Source organism: Hyla sarda, chromosome 8, assembly GCF_029499605.1.
Source record: "Hyla sarda isolate aHylSar1 chromosome 8, aHylSar1.hap1, whole genome shotgun sequence".
In the NCBI taxonomy this organism is placed as follows: domain Eukaryota; kingdom Metazoa; phylum Chordata; class Amphibia; order Anura; family Hylidae; genus Hyla; species Hyla sarda.
In genome coordinates, this window is record NC_079196.1 from 51879923 (window position 1) to 51901521 (window position 21599).

At 44.0% G+C, this 21599-nt stretch overlaps 1 protein-coding gene across 11 annotated transcripts in view; it reads left to right on the forward strand.

Moving 5' to 3' along the window:
* Positions 1-21599, forward strand: part of MYO3B (myosin IIIB) — a 523821-nt gene that overhangs the window by 142786 nt on the left and 359436 nt on the right. For all 11 annotated transcript variants that reach the window (XM_056536145.1, XM_056536147.1, XM_056536146.1 and 8 more), the window contains one exon: positions 4260-4405. In XM_056536145.1, coding sequence (XP_056392120.1) covers positions 4260-4405 — 146 coding nt within the window. The remainder of the gene's footprint in view (positions 1-4259; positions 4406-21599) is intronic.

Below are 21599 nucleotides of genomic sequence, written 5' to 3' on the forward strand. Positions count from 1 at the left end.
ACCAGGGTTAGCTGCTCCTTTGGACACCAGGTGAGGGCGACTCCATTACTTTTTAGGACACTGTGTACTGTACAGGATCCTGAAGAAGCTCCTGTCCTCTACATAGACCAGTGTTTTCCAAGCAGGGTGGCCCCAGCTGTTGCAAAACTACAACTCCCAGCATGCTGGGAGTTGTAGTTTAGCAACAGCTGAAGGCTCCCTGCTTGGGAAACACTGACATAGACAGTGATTTACAGCTCCCAGCAGATCTTTCCTACTATTATGTGTAAGGACTTGCTTTATCTATATTAGTTATCTACTTATTTATCTTTAATTCTCACTTTTTCCTATTTTTGGATGACATTTTGGGGCTTCAGAACCAATTGCCAGGTTTCCATAGTCCTGGTCTCAACATACAATGGTTTCAACATACAATGGTCGTCCTGGAACTAATTAATATTGTAACTTGAGGGACCACTGTAGCAGCATAAGGAGCAGCATAACAAAAGGTGAAAAATGAACAGGGTCTGAAGACTTTGTGAATGCACAGTATGCTGTGTGTGTGTTATGCGTGTATGCACATCCATCTTCAAAATGGCAGATCTTGTGGGGTGTCACTAATATACAGTGGTTACTTCTTAACTTGATCTGGGCAGCAGCTCTGTTGATACAGACAAGAGAGGGGGGGAAGGAGTCTGCAGAGAGGCACAAGGTATGTGTCAAACAAGTGAGTGATCCAGCTCACCTTCCCTGATGTACGGTGCTCGGACCGGTGCCCGGCAAGGCATCCAATATTGAAGAAAGAAAGTACGGAGGGTCCAGTGTTTCGTTGCAAGCAGCTTTATTGAAGATACATCACACCATAAAAACAACAGTTAATCAGACATGTTTCGAGCGCAAGCGTACTTCCTCGGTGACCTCGGTCACCGAGGAAGAGCGCTTGCGCTCAAAACATGTCTGACTGACTTGACTGTCGTTTTTATGGTGTGATGTATCTTCAATAAAGCTGCTTGCAACGAAGTGCTGGACCCTCCATACTTTCTTTCTTCAAAAAGTATTTACGTATTTATTTATGCACTGTACCTTTAAAAGATTGTGACAGAGAGGCCAGATGCCCTGGACGCCCAATGGGGGACCACCAAACCTTGACTTTATGTAGTGTAGGGGGGGGGGGGGCTGTTTAGTTGGAGAGTGGTAGTCTAGTGTTCAGTGTGTTCAGAGTGAAGGAGAGTGTGTTCCAGCTAGCAATCCGAGGAGAAGCCTTGGGAGAAGGAAACGACAAAATTCCATAGTCACGCTAATCTCAGGAAAAACCCCAATGCACGGGTGAATATAAGCAAAACTAAGCAAAGCTCTTGGGGAAAATCTCTACATCAGTCAGTCAGTCAGTCAAGTTAAGTCTTTTAAGTCAGCGTGTGCGGCTAATAATCTTAAAGCTGCATTCAACAGCAACTACAATGCCCAGCAAGGCGACAGGCACCCCGGGTTCCACTCTGCCTTAGATCTGCTACCTTTAGCAAAGTAAAGATAGTTATCCGTAACCTTGCATCAGTGAATTCATTACCTTGTGCCTGGCCCAGGAGAAGCTATCTAAATCTCGGACCGTGTAGGTTAACGGTGTCCTGGCGCCACAAACTGACAATTACACCTTACACCCTGTGACTACCACAAATGTATGGAATTATGTCTGAATGTAGAAAATATGGTACCCGGAACCACCAATCTGATATTGTCAGGCCATTAATATCATAGTCTGTATTATTTGATTGGTTTATGAGTTTATGGAGATGCCACATGGTAGAATTACCTCCTGTGAAGAAATGCCTACATATAGCTCTGCCCTAAACAATTAATTTGCCACCATGTCCTGTCATGAGTAGAGCCTATGAATTAAGATGGGTTGCCAGTAGTCAATTGCCTCTGGTTCTCTAAAGTTTGAATTTGAAAAAATAAGCCATCAATCAGACTCCTCGTCAGCCATTACACCGATACCTCCCCTCTGTGTCATTCACTACACTGGTTAGCCGTTTAGTCCGAATTACAGTACAAAATCCTCAGTCTCACCCACAAAGCTTTCCCCAGAGCTGCACCTCCCTATATCTCCTCCCTCATCTCTGTCTACCATCCTACACGCGCTCTACGCTCTGCTAACGAAAACTAACATCTTCTATAAAACAAACCTCTCACTCCCGTCTCCAAGACTTTGCTCATGATGCACCAGTTCTCTGGAATAGTTTCTCTGCTGATATGTTGACACCATTATAAATGGCATGTGGTAGGTGAGCACCCTGTTCCAGATTTTGCATAGTCATCCAGGAGGTTCAAGTTACGCCTCTCTGCTCTACTCTTCATCCTTTTTCAATGTTTGCTACTTCTTTTTCATCCAGTTCCCAAAAATTGGTGCTAACCACACATAGGCCAGGGAACTAGGGATTAATTTAATGTACTGAATAATCTGTTCACACTTTATAAACACAGACATAAATGGAGGGATTGTGGTGTGATGCCACGAGGGGACGTGCTGTGACGTCACTTCTCCTGTCCCAGAAACAAAGACTTTTCCGAGACTGGAGATGTAGCCCCGCATAGAATGCGGGTGCTGCACGGAGATCGTGAGGGGTCCCTTTGGATAGGGGATAAGATGTATTTGGCCGGAATACCCCTTTAAGGGAACCTCTCATTGCAAATCAAGCCAAATGAGACCGTTCACTAAAATGTCATTGAGTTGAATTGAAGCCTTAGACCATGTTCACATGGTGGAGTTTCTGAGCAGAATTCCGCCAGAAAATTCTGCTTGGAAATTCTGCAAAATTTACTGTACATTGTGTTGACTGGGGATACATTCATATTCATATGGAAAACATTCCACTGCAGAAATTCCGCATTCTGTATTCTGCAAAAACTTTCAACTTGTTTGTAAATTTTGCATAATTGTGTGGTGCAATCCCATTGAAGTCAGTGGGACTCTGAATTCTTTCAAGAACCTGTGTGTTGAATGCAAGAAATTCTGCATAAATTCTGTGCAGTTTCCGCATGGATTCCGCAAAAGTGTACGGAAAGCGGAAAACAAGCAGTAATCAACAAACTAAAAAGGAAACAGGAATTAGAGTGGAATCACAGAATTTCCACCATGTTAACATAGCCTTGGGGGAGGGAGGGGGTCATGTGAACATAGGAACCTATTTTTAGAAGCAGACCCCACAACAGTAAGCTGATCGCACAGATAGGGCTCTGTACACATTTTGGTCAATGACGGAGAACTGAAGTATCATATAGTGTGCACTAAACTAAATGGGCTACAATGTCTAATAAGGGCTAATGGGGGGGGGGGGGGGGGGGTTCTTAGCAGGGGGGAATTCTCTATGAAGTCCATATGCTTTGATAGGGCATATGAAAATGGCAGTAACTGAAAACATCTGGAAAAAGGCCCCCCTACTACCATGTGTGATTTTTGTTCAGGTGTTTCCTATGTAGCAGAGGTCTTTGGGCCCTCTTTAAAGGGGTACTCCCCTGGCCAGCGTTCAGAACTAAATGTTCGGAACACTGTTTTCGCTCTGCGGGGGTTGGCCATGTCCCTCGTGACATCACGGCCAAGCCCCCTCAATGCAAGTCTATGGGAGGGGTGCCACGCCCCCTGCCATAGACTTGCATTGAGGGGGCATGGCCATGACATCATGAGGGGAGTGGCCAACCCCCGAAGCCTGAAAACAGCATTTGGAACATTTAGTTCCAAACGCTGGCCAGTGGAGTACCCCTTTATAGGGGTACTCCACTGACCAGCGTTCGGAACATTTAGTTCAGAACGATGTGTGCGTGCTGCGTATGTCGGCCACGCCACCTTGTAAAATCACATCAAGCCTCCTCAATGCAAGTCTATGGGAGGGGGCGTGGTGACCGCCATGCCCTGTCCCATAGACTTGCATTGAGGGGGCATGGCGACCCCTGCAGTGCGCACACAGCGTTTGGAACTAAATGTTCCGTACCTTTGCCAGTGGAGTTACCCTTTAAAACCAAGGTCATCATGCGACTGCCACCCTTGCACCCACTATGGTTGCACCCCATTGTTACAGAGACAACAGGAAAAATCTAGAATATAAAATAAATCCGTAGTCATGTGAGTCTAATGCTTAGAAATGAAGTCACTGTTGGTATAATTTATGTATTGCTAAATATTTATGTTTAGTTAATGATCTATCAGTAACATTATTAAAGAGCCAACTGGGATCTCATAGGATTTGATGTAATTTAACACTAACCCCGTCTTATGATCCTTTCAATAGGTCATAGCCTGTGAGCAACAGTATGATTACTCCTATGATGTCCGCTGTGATGTTTGGTCCCTCGGGATCACGGCCATCGAGCTGGCAGACGGAGATCCGCCTTTGTCTTCCTTGCATCCAGTGAAAGCGCTCTTCAAGATCCCGAGGTAGGACACTAGATGGCTGTCTTGATTCACTGGATATTTTTACATTCTGAGAAAATAGAAATTTAACTATACACTGGAAAAAAAAAAAAAGAAAAATACCAAAACAAAACAGATAGGGGAGTAATAAATTGACATGTTGGTTGTGCGTATTTTGTATTCCATTACCCATAAGCCTCTGCTGCAGTTTATCTGTGCTTGACAATAGCATGGAGCAACAGAGCATATTATATCTCTTTCTTTTTGTTCTTTACAATTTAACAGTGAGAAAAAAAGTTTTTTACAACATTTTATCATTAAATCACATCTAAAGAGGTTGTCTGAAATAGACTGTACTTTCTCCTATGTTCTTTTTTTTTGGGGGGGGGGCTTGTTTGGCCTACAACGCCCCTCACATGTGAGCTGCAACTGGTTTTCAAGCATCTCAATTGTCAATTGAAATCATTCATTCCTGCTGATTTAAATGGGGTCTCCTGTGGTGAAAATGGACCTTTACACGACAGCAGCACAATCGCCCGAGTTTTCAGCAGTAGGGCTTTTTTGTTTTAGTTTTTTTGTTATTAAAGCAATTGGCTTTTCTCTGGAGATACTAAGTTTGAACAGTAATTGTTTTAATTACTAACATTAGTAACATATGTATTATTAATAATAATAATAATAATAATAAAAATGTTATCAATAATAATACATTTTTTATATAGCACACAGATTTTATTTTTTTATTATTGAAAGCCGAGGTACGTGCTCTCAAATCACCCAAGTGCAAGTAAAAAGTGCGAGTGTTCACACAAAAAAAACATGCACGAGGATGTGGTCCATCGCAAGCCCTTCTCCAACAGAAGAGAGGCCCCCCAACAAACCAAACTCTTCGCCTCTGGGCCATAAGGCACCTGCTAGGTTCCAGGTACGATGTCCCCTTTCGCCGAAGCTACTCAGAGACCGAAAAGTGTTCCTGGCAAACAACTAGGCGTTAACCAAGTTTCCACCAAGGAACCAGTAAAACCGGTTCGGCATTCCTGCCAAAGCAGGAATGCCACGGGGCATGGCAGGGAAGTGAGTAACCTGATGGCCACACACACCTCCCCTAGACCGGCAGGATGGACACCCAGAAGGGCTACCGCATCTATAAAAATTCCTCGCAGATTAACAGCCAAAAGGCCGGAATGCTAGAGGTGAGTGCTCAGAAGAGTGAGAGAAAAAGTGTGTGCTGCCTGCCATCAGTTAAGTGCAACTCAACATCAGCAGCTCATAAGTACTGAAAGGATTAAGAGTTTTTAATAGAAGTAATTTACAAATCTGTTTAACTTTCTGGAGCCAGTTGATATATATATAAAAAAAAGGCATAACCCCTTTAAACCTAGGATTCCAGTGCTGCAAGGAAACAGTGTTAACCAATGAGCCTTTGTGCTATTTATAGAAAAGTCAACTATTATCCATTAAATAAAAGAAAAAACAGTGTTCCTCAACCAGTGTGCCTCCAGCTGTTGCAAAACGGCAACAGGGAGAACACAAACTCGTTGTAGATGTTAAGATTTGAACCTAGGACTCCAATGCTACAAGGCATCGGTTCTAACCACTGAGCTTCTATGCTATTTATGGAAAAGTCAACTGTTATCATAAATAATAGATAAAGCGGTGTTTCCCAACCAATGTGTGGCAAAACTACAACTCCCAGCATCCCACACAAACATGGGGAAAGCTCACAAACCCATTGCAGATGTTTTCCTTGGTGGCATTTGAACCTAAGAGCTCAGCGCAGCAAGGTAAAAGTATTAACTACTGAGTTTCTATGCTACTTATAGAAAAGTCTACTATTATAATAAATACAATATAAAACAGTGTTTCTCGATCAGTTTGCCTCCAGCTGTTGCAAAACTACAAATGTTGCAAAACTACAACAGGGAGGACACATAAACTAGTTGCAGATGTTGTCCTTGGTGGGATTTAAAGGGGTACTCCAATGGAAAATTTTTATTTTTAAAATCAACTGGTGCCAGAAAGTTAAACAGATTTGTAAATTACTTCTATTAAAAAATCTTAATCCTTCCAGGGCTTATTAGCTGCTCAATACTACAGAGGAAATTCTTTTTTTTTTTTTTGAACACAGAGCTCTCTGCTGACATCACGAGCACAGTGCTCTCTGCTGACATCATGACCACAGTGCTCTCAGCTGACATCTTTGTCCATTTTAAGAACTGTCCAGAGTAGGAGAAAATCCCCATAGCAAACATATGCTGCTCTGCACAGTTCCTAAAATGGACAGTGATGTCAGCAGAGAGCACTGTGCTCGTGATGTCAGCAGAGAGCACTTTGTTCCAAAAATAAAATAATTTCTTCTGTAGTATTCAGCAGCTAATAAGTACTGGAAGGATTAAGATTTTTTAATAGAAGTCATTTGCAAATCTGTTTAACTTTCTGGCACCAGTTGATTTAAAAAAATAAAAAATAAAAAAAGTTTGCCACCGGAGTATCCCCTTAACCCCTTAACGACCAAGCCTCAAATGCAATACAAAAATGGTACCACTAAAAACTTCAGATCAAGGCGCAAAAAATGAGCCCTCAAACATGCCCATACGCGGAAAAATAAAAAAGTTATAGGGGTCAGAAAATGACAATTTTAAACATATACATTTTTCTGCATGTAGTTATGATTTTTTACAGAAGTATGACAAAATCAAACCTATATAAGTAGGATATCATTTTAACCTCTTCAGGACACAGGGTGTATGGATGCGCCCTGAATTCCGAGTCCTTATGGACCGAGGGCGTATCCATACGCCCGTGGGAAATCAGGTCCCCACCGCTAGCCGGTTGGGGACCGGAGCCGGATGCCTGCTGAAATCATTCAGCAGGCACCCCGGCACATCGCCCAGGGGGGTCCTGAGACCTCCCATGTCGGCGATCGGAGAAAATCGCATGTCAATTCAGACATTGTCCATTCTCCAATTCCGGGCTGATCGGGTCTCTGGTGACCCGATAACCCGGAAAATAGGGCTGATCGAAGTTGTCAGCAACAGCCCTGATCAGCCTAAGGGATAGGAGTGAGGTCGCAGAGCTGCGATCTCCTCCTATCCCCTGCAATTAGTCAGAACGGAGTTCTGACCAATGGCAGCGCAGGACAGGGGGATGCCATGGCAACCCCCGTTCTGCCCGCCCCTTGATGTCGGGGGGATCTGGGAAGAAGATGGAGGCCGGTACCTGCAGGAGAAGATACCTGGGGACCCGGGATCTTCGCTGGAGCCTGCTGGATACTTGCTCAGGTAGGAAATCGACGTGGGGGGGGGATTGGAAGTGAAAGTAAAACGATCTTTACTGTGGCAACCACTAGGAAGGCCAAACTGCAACTCCCAGCATGCCCTGACAGGCAAAGGCTGTCTGGGCATGCTGGGAGTTTTAGTTTTGCAACATCTGTCCCTTCAGATTTAGCAATTTTCATGACATTTTTGAAAATTACTGCTCTACTTTGAAGCCCTCTAATTTTTCAAAAAGCAAAAATATGTCCATTTTATGATGCCAACATAAAGTGGACATATTGTATTTGTGAAGAAAAATACAATTTATTGTGAAGATCCATTTTCCTTACAAGTAGAGAGCTTCAAAGTTAGAAAAATGCTAAATTTTCAAAATTTTCAAGAAATTTTGGGATTTTTCACCAAAAAAGGATGCAAGTAACGCCGAAAATTTACCACCAAAATAAAGAAGAATATGTCACGAAAAAACTATCTCAGAATCAGAATATTCGGTCAAAGCGTTTTCACGTTATTAATTCGTAAAGTGACGGTGGTCAGAATTGTGAAAAAGGGCTCAGTCCTTAAGGTGAAAAAGGGCTGCGTCCTTAAGGGGTTAATCATATGGACCTACAGAATAAAGATCAGGTGTCATTTTTACTGAAAAATGTACTGCGTAGAAACGGAAGCCCCCAAAATGGCATTTACAAAATGGCATTTTTTCTTCAATTTCGTTGCACAATGATTGTTTTTCCATTTCGCCGTGGATTTTTGGGTAAAATGACTGATGTCACTGCAAAGTAGAATTGGTGGCGCAAAAAATAAGCCATCATATTGGTTTTTTAGGTGCAAAATTGAATGGGTTATGATTTTTAAAAGGTGAGGAGGAAAAAACGAAATTGCAAAAACAGAAAAACCCGTGGTCCTTAAGGGGTTAAAGCTCGAATTCCATTGCTGCAAGGCAAAAGTGCTAACCACTGAACCTCCAAGCTACTTATCGAAAGGTTAACAAGTATTATAAAGAATAAATAAAGCAGTGTTTCCCAACCAGTGTTCCTCCAGCTGTTGCAAAACTACAACTCCCAGCATGCCCGGACAGCCGAAGGCTGTCCGGACATGCTGAGAGTTGTAGTTTTGCAACAGAGATAAATCATTAGTAAATTATACTATAGTTTTACCCACATGATTCCTATGTACGTTGACTTTAATATAGAATAATTTGTATTTTTCCCCCTTAATCTAAGTCACTGATGCGAACCGTTGCTGTAAAGAAGAACAATGACAATATTTGAGCCGAGCTCTTGTCACCGTCGCACAATTATAGTCGCCTTTCACGTCTTTCCATGATTGCAATTTGCATTTCTGATTAGCTCAATTTATATGCAGATGAGCTTGTGCGTCATAATGTTATCTACTTTTTACCCGGGCCCAGGCTTCAATAACTCACCAGCACGAAATAATGAATCAGACACGAGCGGCGGCGTATCTTGTCGTCTTTGGATGAACGTAGAACGGGTCACGGACATTACGGTAGCAAGGGGGAGGTTCTAAATATCAAAGCTAGATCCCATATGTTCTATCAGATGAACGGATGAAGGTGTTCGAAGACAGCGATGGGGGATAAAAGAGATTCATATGAAGATTAATGGATACGAAGAAATATGTTATTGTGGGATTCCTTTATTTTCTGCCTTTTAAAGTATTGAACATTGACGGGTATAGAAGCTTTGTAAAATCTACAATGATAATCGTTTTTTTCTTAGCAATAGAAAATCAGCTCAGCAGTAATTTACATGGCACCACATTGTCCAGGCCCCTTCCCTTTTACATGGTTGGTAAATCTGTAATCTGGTGGCCTTTTTCTGGAGAAACATGAAGGACTCAAAGGGGTATTCCAGGAAAAAATAAAAATTTTTATATATATATCAACTGGCTCTAGAAAGTTAAACAGATTTGTAAATTACTTCTATTAAAAAATCTTAATCCTTTCAATAATTATCAGCTGCTGAAGTTGAGTTGTTGTTGTTTTCTGTCTGGCAACAGTGCTCTCTGCTGACATCTCTGCTTGTCTCGGGAACTGCACAGAGTAGAAGAGGTTTGCTATGGGGATTTGCTTCTAAACTGGGCGGTTCCCGAGACATTTGTCATCAGAGAGCACTTAGACAAAAAAAGAACAACTCAACTTCAGAAGCTCATAAGTACTGAAAGGATGAAGATTTTTTTATAGAAGTAATTTACAAATCTGATTAAATTTCTGGAGCCAGTTGATATATAAAAAAAATTAAAGGGGTTATCCACCATAAGGTGACTTTATTACTTACCTGCCAGACAGTAATGGACATGCTTAGGAAGGATCCGTAAATGGCTGTGTTGTGAGATTACCATAACCCTGCTGCTTTCTTTTTGTGAAATGGCAATTTCATCTTGGGGATCCTTTAGTCCAACTACAAGTCCCAGGATCCCTTGTTTGTAAGTGTGAGGTCACTTCTCTCCCTCCCACATAAGTCACCCCACCCATTGCAGTAAAGAATAGCTGCCTTGTATGCTGTGCTGTGCTTGAAACTACAATTCCCTGCAGCCCCGTGGAGAATGATCTCCCTCCCACCCAGTGGTCATTCCACCCATTGAAGCAGACAGGCTACCTTTTAACACCTGACTAGTGATGTAATGTCTCAGGCTGCACTGCAACCTGGGAAAACCTGAGAGGACACCCATTTTATATGCTGATAAAAATAAACATCAGGGCCAAGTTCAAATAAGAATTGCGAGACCGGTCACCAAACACAGGTACAGACACTATATTATGAACTAAACTAACTTTACATCCCGGGTAGCACAAAAAAAATATTAATAATCCCGGAATACCCCTTTAAACTTTGAAATAATAAATGGTTCCATGGACCACCGCTTACCATCATTTCCCATGCTCCCACTTGCCCTCCGTGGTGGATAACATGGTGGTTGCACAGGAAAAATAACGCCATGAAGTTACTGCTTCAAGAATGTTCACAGTGTTCTGCTATTTAGAGGTTCTGACTCAATGCTTGAATTGCCCCATAAAGGAAATCATTGTATGATTGCTCTCATAGGTCGTAAATGTAAAAATTATGAAAATCTGCAGGAATAAAATATTTAAGTATGTCTGAGAAATGTTAATATTTTTTTTTCTCAGACATACAGGGGGTGAAATAAGTATTGAACACGTCACCATTTTTCTCAATAAATACTGTTTCTTTGAGACAACAGTACCTGCTAATCAGGCCTGTTGCTACAGGACAGGCAAACCAAGCAATTGCTTGGGGCCCCGAGCTGGCCAGGGGCCCCGAGCAGAGCCGGTGCTTGCCCGTCCTGTAGCGACAGGGCAATTCCCCCCATCAACATTAAGGACATCTCTGTGTCCCGAAAGATGTTTTCGAGACACAGGGATTCCCCCGTTAACTCTCTGCAGGCCCGCGTTAAGTTTAACAACGCAGGGGCTGCCAGGTGATAGTGCACACCGGGACGTCACTGACGTCCCGTGCGTGCGCCCATAGCAACGGAGGCGCAGAAGACCGGAGCATCGAGGAGGAGGAAGACGTGCGCTGGCCAGCTTGGTAAGTGACCAGCGGGACGTCATCTTCGGTGTTCCGACCACCGCTTCTCCGATCCCGGAACTAATGCTGTGGCCGGACTGGAGGAGCGGTGGTCGGAGCACTGAAGTGGGGCAGTACACGGGCATACAGCCTCCAGCCATACACTGTATATGGCTGGAGGCTGTATGTCTGTGGGGAACACTGCCTGCCTAATGTGGGGAAACACTGCCAGCCTAAGGTGGGGGAAAACTGCCAGCCTAAGGTGGGGGAACACTGCCAGCCTAATGTGGGGGAACACTGCCAGCCAAATGTAGGGGGAACTCTGCTGCCCCTAATGTGGGGAGAACTATGCTGCACCTAATGTGGGGGGAACACTGCCAGCCTAATGTGGAGGGGGGGCTCTGCCAGCCTAATGTGGAGGGGGGGCTCTGCCAGCCTAATGTGGGGAGAACTATGCTGCACCTAATGTGGGGGGGAACACTGCCTACCTAATGTGGGGAGAACTCTGTTGAACCTAATGTGGGAGGAACACTGCCAGCCTAATGTGGGGAGAACTATGCTGCACCAAATGTGGGGGGAACACTGCCAACCTAATGTGGGGAGAACTATGCTGAGCCTAATGTGGGGAGAACTATGCTGAGCCTAATGTGGGGAGAACTATGCTGAGCCTAATGTGGGGAGAACTATGCTGCACCTAATGTGGGGGGAACACTGCCTACCTAATGTGGGGGGAACTCTGCTGCACCTAATGTGGGGGGAACCCTGCCTACCTAATGTGGGGAGAACTCTGTTGCACCTAATGTGGGGGGAACACTGCCAGCCTAATGTGGGGGGAACACTGCCAACCTCATGTGGGGGAACTATGCTGCACCTAATGTGGGGGGAACACTGCCAACCTAATGTGGGGAGAACTATGCTGCACCTAATGTGGGGAGAACTCTGCTGCACCTAATGTGGGGGGAACACTGCCAGCCTAATGTGGGGAGAACTCTGCTGCACTTAATGTGGGGAGAACTCTGCTGCACATAATGTGGGGGGGAACACTGCCAGCCTAATGTGGGGAAAACTATGCTGCACCTAATGTGGGGGGAACACTGCCAACCTAATGTGGGGAGAACTATGCTGCACCTAATGTGGGGGGAACACTGCCTACCTAATGTGGGGAGAACTATGCTGCACCCAATGTGGGGGGAACACTACCTACCTAATGGACGGGGTACTCTGCTGCACCTAATGTAGGGGGTACTCTGCTGCGTCTAATCTGGGGGGTACTCTGCTGCACCTAATGTGGGGGGTACTCTGCTGCACCTAATGTGGGGGAGGGGGTACTCTAATGTGGGGGCCTCGTATCGGTTTTCGCACACGTCGCGCTCCCAGAATTCAAGGGCCGGCGTTACTACGTCCTGATGCCGGCCCTAGAGCGTGATGTGCGTGAACATCAAGGGAGTGGGGGTGGACTCTCCATGCTAATTCCAGGTCTTTTTGAAGCTCTCCACAAGTGTCCTTGGCTCTTGGACAACTCTTCAGATTATTCTTTTTCCTACTCTGTCAGAAAGACAAATTTATGGTGAAATGATTCTTTCCCCAACAGGGCTCACTGGAGGATGCCGGGAGCATTTGTGGTCCCCTAGTAGCTTCGGTGAAAAGGGACATCGAACCTGGAACCTCGCAGGTACCTTTTGGTCCGGAGGCGAAGGGTAAGGTTTGTTGGGGGGCCTCTCTCCTATCGGAGAAGGGCTTGCGATAGACCGCATCCTTTGTGCACGTTTTTTTTTAGTGTGACACGTTTGCACTTTTTCTTGCACTTTGGGTGATTCGAGAGCACGTTCCTCGGCTTTAGATAAAAAAAAACAGGGCTCACTGGAACATTCAGAAGCTTAGAAATGTACCTGTAACCGATGACATTGTTATGTTTTGCAACAATTAGGTTGGAAAGGTCTTAAGACGGCTCTTTGCTTTTACCCATTATGAGATGTGTCTTGTGTGATCCCTTGACAATGAGACCTTTTTGTAGCCATCAGTTGAAACTGAACCAGGTATCATTGTAATCGTATAGGTCTTCAGAATTAAGATAATGGAGGATATTTAATAACGTAATCCCGAATCTTTTTTTCTTGGTTTTGTGCCCAAATTGTGTCACACTTCTTGTGCCAGAATTTGCAACAACAAAAAACAAAACTCTCCATTTTGCAAGGAAAACCCGAAAAAGGGGGCATGGCCTCAGAAGGAAGGAGGCATGGTTGGGCTGATATTAATTTTCACCGACTAGGGGCTGGATTGTTTTTTAATTACTGATAGATTTCAGCTGTTGTCTTGGCTTTCCATGCCTGTTTGTACCTCCCTTTCTTCATGTGTTCAATACTTTTTCCCTGTGTCATTTCACATTATTACACATAACTTAATTTCTGAGCTTATTTGTTTTGGTTTCTTCGTATGTATGGATTATTTGGGTTGTTATCAATATCTGGTAAAAAAAAATTCATGTCAATAGCACCTGGAAATATATTTATTGAGAAAAATGGTGATGTGTTCAATACTTATTTTACCCGCTGTATACTTCTCTTTTGTAGTAACATTAGATGAGTCTTATGAGCTAGTCTTAGACATTTATGAACACAACTACATTTGCTGAACTAATGATAGGTGTCGCCTGGAAACGTTGGACATGCCAGATAGTGAAAGGGTTATCCAGGGATAGAAATGCAGAACTAATTTCCTCCAAAAACAGTTGCACCCCTGTCCTCAGCTTGTGTGGGGTATTACAACTCGGCTCCATTCACCCAACCTGAGGACAAAGGTGGTTTATGGACTGAAAACTGAGGGCCTGTCCTCAGGATAGGTGTCAATATTAGATCGGCAGTGGTCAATCCCTGATGATTTAGACCAGGCATCCCTGTTTGAAGGGGCTACGACGCATGTGAATGCTGCAAGATATTATTCTCCTGGATATTATTTTCGTGAATAAGAAAGTTTTATGCGTCTTAAATACAAGTTTTATTAGTATAATTCAAGGACAACCATGCAGGATCTGCTTGTCCCAGGAGCATTCGATCATTATAATTTTTACTATATATGACCTATACTGATATGTCTAAACTGGAACAGCAACAAGGCAGTAAATATATTGTTATACTAGTAACAGCCATTACACCCAGTAATCATGTTTTACTTATCAATAAAATATAATTATGGGAGATAATTAATTGTGCTTGGATAGGACCGGACAAAGCTCTGACTGCAACAGCAATTTACAAAGACATTGTGATTCTGACTTTAATGTAGTCAATGTAGTCAATTAAAGAGCTCATAAAGTTTAGTACACAATCAGATGTGAGTTGGAAACGACCCATTTGCATGTCCAAGGATACTGGAGAGGTGGCAGTAAGGAGCAAAGGCCATAGGCTCCCAACTACTATCAAAAAACAAAAAGGGTTAAATGCCACCAAACAAAGGATAAGGACACAATGATGATCCTCACTTGAAGGGAATCTCTGGCTTTGCACCAGGTGCTTAGTAGATATGAGCGAACTCACAGTAAATTCGATTCGTCACGAACTTCTCGGCTCGGCAGTTGATGACTTTTCCTGCGTAAATTAGGTCAGCCTTCAGGTTCTCCGGTGGGCTGGAAAAGGTGGATACATTCCTAGGAAAGAGTCTCCTAGGACTGTATCCACCTTTTCCAGCCCACCGGAAAGCTGAACTAATTTATGCAGGAAAAGTCATCAAGTTTGTGACAAATCGAATTTACTGTAAATTCGCTCATCTCTAGTGCTTAGCTTTAGTTTTGCTGATCGCTGTTTGTAAATTAATAAAAGAGCCTAAGAGTAAGATTGGTGTCCTGAGCTGCAGCAGCACCTCCTCTCCCTCCTTCTGACCTGCTATGACTGATTGACATACTGGAAGCCAAGCCCTGTACATCAATCATTGGCCCATACAAAAGGGCCTTTAATAACAAGGGGTTCAATATTTCTAAAATTAGACCATGTACAGCCAAATATTCACTCCTATTCAGGGGCGTAGCTTTCAGCTTCGGGGTCCAATGCAAAATGTGCAACAGGGCCCCATATGGTAATTATTGTACTGCTCTTTTATGGGGCAGATGTGTGTTGGGGCCCCCTTAGGCATTAGGGCCCCGGTGATACTGCTACCTCTATAGCTATGCCCCTGCACCTATTACATACAATTCTTAACACCAAAATATAGTTAGATACCTCCAGAATCTTCTTGCTATATCAGTTAACTAATATAGCAATAAGTCCAACTGCTTTTTACCTAAAGGTAATTTTTCCACAAGGTTTTATAATTTCATTTATTTGGCCATAGTGAAAGCCTGGGTTGCACACTTCTCTATTCACCCTCTTATTTTATTGGTGTAGTAAATGTACCAGTTGGTCTAGCAGTGTTTCTCATGGTTTCTAAGGCACGCATCTTGTACTCAAATACACTCCTTCAAAGTAGCCATCATTCTGTCATCATGAGGACCGCATACGTAACTGCTGAGAACCTATATCTTAGAATTAGCTCTTGTAGAACCTGTATACACGTCATCACGAGGCTCCTCAGCAAGAAATGGAACCTGACCCTACTGCTTGTTACGCTCTCCCTATTTGCATATGTGGCATTTTCTACCATGTCTGTTCCTTGTCTATTTCCAATTCTTCAAGGCCTCTCAGTGGTCCCTCAAGTTACAATATTAATTGGTTCCAGGACGACCATTGTATGTTGAAACCATCGTATGTTGAGACCAGAACTCTATGGAAACCTGTTAATTGGTTCTAAAGGCACCAAAATGTCATCCAAAAATAGGAAAAAGTGAGAATTAAAGGGGTATTCCGCCCCTAGACATCTTATCCCCTATCCAGATCGCCGTGGTCCCGCTGCTGGGGATCCCCGGGATCCCCGCTGCGGCACTACGCTATCATTACTGCACAGAGCGAGTTCGCTCTGCTCGTAATGACAGGCAATACAGGCGCGGGAGCATCGTTACGTCACGGCTTCACCCCTCGTGACGTCACTGCACGCACCCCTCAATACATGTCTATGGGAGGGGGCGTGGCGGTCATCACGCCCCCTGTCATAGACTTGCATTAAGGGGATGGGCCGTGATGTCACGAGGGGCGGAGCCATGACGTCACGCTGCTCCGTCCCCTGTATCGCCCGTCAGTAATGATAGCGCTAGCTGTGCCGCAGCAGGGATCCCGGGGCTCCCCAGTAGCGGGACCACGGCGATCTAACATCTTATTCCCTATCGTTTGGATAGGGGATAAGATGTCTGGGGCGGAGTACACCTTTAAATACAAATAAGTAGATAACTAATATAGATAAAGCAAATCCTTACATATTAAAGTAATAAAGATCTGCTGGAAGCTGTAAATCACTGTCTATGTCAGTGTTTCCCAAGGAGAAAGCCTTCAGCTGTTGCAAAACTACAACTCCCAGCATGCCCGGACAGCCAAAGGCTGTCCGGGCATGCTGGGAGTTGTAGTTATGCAACAGCTGGGGGCAACCTGCTTGGGAAGCACTGGTCTATGTAGAGGACAGGAGCTTCTTCGGGGTCCTGTACAGTACAAGGTCCTAAAAAGTAACATGGAGCCGCCCTCACCTGGTGTCCAAAAGAGCAGCTAATCCTGGCAGAGGTATAGAGTACAGAACATTTAATACCTCCCTATACTTTAGGGGGCTCTACCAGACACCAGGCAGTGCATACGCTTCAGTAATACAGGAGTTTTACCAGTGAAAGCCCATTCTGATTGGTCAGTTCATTGACATGTTTCACAGATCTGGACTGTCTGTAGCATTGTATGTTGAGTCTGGTTTCAACTTAGAATGGTCCAGAAAAGACCATTGTATGTTGAAACTATTGTATGCTGAGGCCATTGTAAGTTGAGGGATCACTGTATGTCCTATTTTTGTCACTTTCACCTTTGTCTGCCTTTCCAATGCACCCACCATTTTTTCATCAATAACTCTTTGATGCCTACATCCGGCACCCCTGTAAAAGCAGCACTTGGCCCAATAGAAGATTCTTTACCGGCTACCTTGGTAGTTACAAACTTGATCTATATTATGACTGGATGCACATTACTATGATGTATTAGCCAGTGCCTTGTAAGAGTGTGATAGGAATCAGTCTCAAGGACTGCTAAATTGCGGCTTTACACATAACAAATTGTCCAAACTTGGGCACTTTTTATAATAGCTTCCAAAGAGCAACTTATCAATATAGTCAATAGCAACACGCACCTCATATTAGAATTGATTGCCTTAACAAAAACTATGCTAATATCGCATTATGGTTTTCAGTTACGGAACTGCAGCAAGAAAATTACAAGGTACGCTCTACTGACTTACACAATGCACCCTTTCATCTCTATTTTTAATGCATATCATTTGCTATATGACGTCAAAAACAATCTTAAGCTACACCATAAAATATACTCCTTTAAGATGTCATTGGGCATTAGAAATGCATTGCTTTAATGGGATTTCCACCCGATCGTAGACCCATTAGATACTTGTCAAATGTCCGATGATCAAGTGATAATCAATAGAGATCATTCATTAATTTAGTAATCATGATTATTGGTGAATAAGATTATTCCTGCAGTTTGATCTCTATACTTTCATCACTATGGAACACCAGTGTATCCATTAGCCATGCTATTAAATGTATGGCAGTCATCACAGTTTGTCACCATTCAAATTGATTCCTGTTCTAAAATGGGTCTCTCTCAATCTATTTTCTCTATTTTAGAGATGAATGCCATGACAAATTAATTAACAAGTAAATTATCCTGTCTGTCTGTGTTTGGGGTATGGGAGGACATTGGACAATCACACAAAGTCTTACAATATATCACCAGATTTTAGGCTACATTCACATCTGTTAAAGGGGTACTCCGGTGCTTACACATCTTATCCCCTATCCAAAGGATAGGGGATAAGATGCCTGATCGCGGGAGTCCCGCAGCTGGGGACGCCCGTGATCATGCACGTGGCACCCCGTTTGTAATCAGTCCCCGGAGCGTGTTCGCTCCAGGACTGATTCTGGTCGACCGCAGGGCCGGCGGCGTGTGGCGTCACGCCTCCGCCCACGTGTGATGTCACGCTCCGCCCCTCAATAATGCAAGCCTACGGGAGGGAGCGTGATAGCTATCACGCTCCCTCCCGTAGGCTTGCATTGAAGGGCGGAGCATGATGTCACACAGGGGCGGGGGCGTGACGTCACACGCCGCCGGCCCTGCGGTCGACCGTAATCAGTCCCAGAGCTAACACGCTCCGGGGACTGATTACAAACGGGGTGCCGCATGCAGGATCACGGGGTCCCCAGCGACGGGACTCCCGCAATCAGGCATCTTATCCCCTATCCTTTGGATAGGGGATAAGATGTGTAAGCACTGGAGTACCCCTTTAAGTAGCCTACATTAGGGGTATACATTCATATACTGGCAGAACGGAATGCTCCATATTTTTTGGACATGTCCCGCCCTTGCCGATTTTTGGAGGAGGGTTCACAAGACTATCAGTTTGGTAACCGGAAAACAAATACCTATGACTCCGGCCTTTTTTCTGTTACAACACAATGATATACCAATGCAAACGTATAGGTGTTCTCTACTTAGTTTTCTTGTAATGACTGAGAGAAACTGTATCCCATGACTTTGGAGACAGACAAAATCCCCAATTGTGTCCTTTTGGTGTACTAAGGTAAATGATGCCATGTACCTAGAGAATTTGAGGTTGACAAATAATGAAGCCGACACTGAGTTCTTGAGTACATGGCTAGATTGGAAACATTTTAAGGGTGCGTTCACACGCTAGTAACTAGCAACGGGTTTCCCACTGCAGGAAACCCGCTGCGAGTTACGCTACCAACCATTTGAATGGGTCCGCGGACAGTTGGCAAATCTGACACTATTGCGGACTGTCTGTGGACCCATTTAAATCAATGGTAGCGTACCTCGCAGCGGGATTCCTGCAGCGGGCAACCCGCCTCTAGTAAGGGCGTGTGAACGCACCCTCAAGATACATCAGAATATAAGAAAATACTGAGGGGATTAGGTTGAGGGGAAGAGGGGAAAAGGAGGAGAGCGATGTGAGTGAGAGGAGATGGGAGGAAGGTGGGAAGTAAGGGAAGGGAAGAGTGGGCGAGGTGGGTGTTTTCCAGGGAGTTGTGAAGGCTATAATCTTAGTGGATTAATAAAGTTGATATTCTGATTAAAGGGTGAGGGAAGGATATATACCGTAAGTATCACATTCTGTATTAGACTATTTGGCTTAAAGGAGTACTCCACTGGAAAAAAAAAATCTAAAATCAACTGGTGCCAGAAAGTTAAACAGATTTGTAAATTACTTCTATTAAAAAAATCTTAATCCTTCCAATACTTATCATCTGCTGTTATGATCCACAGGAAGTTCGTCTCTTGAATTTCCTTTCTGCCTGACCACAGTGCTCTCTTAATCCTAAAAGTCTTAAACCTTCCAATACTTATCATCTGCTGTTATGATCCACAGGAAGTTCATCTCTTGAATTTCCTTTCTGCCTCGACATCAGTGCCCTCTGCTGACACCTCTGTCAATTTTAGGAACTGTCCAGAGTACGAGTCAAATCCCCATAGAAAACCTCTCCTGCTCTGGACACTTCCTAAAATGGACAGAGTTGTCAGCAGAGAGCACTGTGGTCAGGCAGAAAGAAAATTCAAAAAGCGAAGAACTTCCTGTGGATCATAACAATAGCTGATAAGTATTGGAAGGATTAAGATTTTATAATAGAAGTCATTTACAAATCTGTTTAACTTTCTGGCACCAGTTAAAAAAAAATGTTTTCCACCGGTGTACACATTTAAAGGGCAGTTGGAGTTGGGTGCAAGTTTCATGTATTGATGTGAAAAATTTTTAATAAAAAAAGAACAGAATACAGATATATACTGTGTCTTACCTGTACTGGGCTTGTTGAGTTCATTGGACCAAATGTAGTCTACTAGTGACTACATTTACGCCACTGACCTATATCAATGGTCTCAAACTGTTGCCCTCCAACTATTTTAAAACTTCAACTCCCAGCATGCCCGGACAGCCAACGGCTGTCCGGGCATGCTAGGAGTTGAAGTTTTGAAATATCTCGAGGGCCACAGTTTGAGATCACTGGCTTAGATGGACCCAAGTCAATGGACCATTCTGCCAGTAGGCAGACATATACTTACAACAAATGTGAACATAGCCTTACAGTGGACCTCATTTCTTGTTGTTTACCGTCTGAATAGTACTTCTGAAAAGGCAGCTGGCTCTCGAAACTACAGGCAAATAAGAAAAAGTATTAAAGGAGTACTCCGAAGCTAAACCTTTAGGGGGCAAAATAAGTATTAAACAAAGTTATATAACATTGCAATATACTTACATTTTCCATATGGTCCTTTTACCGTCGTTCTCCGCATTTTTTCCTCCGGCCGGAACCTGTAAGCCTTTCCCTCTTCTGATGACGCTCGACCGCATCTTCTCCTCGATCCGGCACCATCTTCGCCCGGTGACTCATCGCTCCCATGAGTCTTTGCGGGCTCTGCTGGCCACCCTGGTCGAAGTCGGCTACTCCCCCTTTTCTGAGTAAAAACACCCCTGGCCAATCACAGTCTTCTGTCCGTGCCTGCGCACTCACCACAGAGCCGGGACCAAACATGTGACTTTAGCAGGCCAATTATATCCCTGCTAGTAACGCTGCCGTAACTAACAGGGATATTCTTGAAGCCAATTAGTAAATGCAGAGCAGTTAGAGCAGTGTTTCCCAGCCAATGTGCCTCCAGCTGTTGCCAAACTACAACACCCAGCATGCCCAGACAGCCTTCAGCTGTCTGAGCATGCTTTGAGTAGTAGTCTTGCAACAGCTGGAGGCACCACTGCAACTCCCAGCATGACCTGACAGCACATAGCTTTCTGGGCATGCTGGGAGTTGTAGTGTTACAATAATTATAGACAACATTGCTCTCCTATTGGACAGGGGAGAACCACAAAGGAAGGAGCTGTGGGCGTCACTTTATTATAATTTCCTAGGGGGGAGGGCAGCAGCTTACAGGAAGCAGGGTGCAGGGAGTTATGGGAAATGTAGTCTCTATGACATGGCTGCTTACTGCTTCGGGCAGCAATTACTGGAGAACGGCTGGACCGATTTGGACAAATGAGTTATCGTTATAAAGGTCTTTCAAAGAGCTATCAGATGAGGTAAACTTTTCTTTTAAGTACCAGCGCTTCGGAGTACTCCTTTAACCCCTTAAGGACTCAGCCCATTTTGGCCTTAAAGGACAACTGTAGTGGTCAAAAATCCCTGCCCAAATGTTCCCCAAACAAAAGTTATACAATTCAGTCAATTAGTCCTATTTACCTATATGCAGCCGTTTCTGAGATATT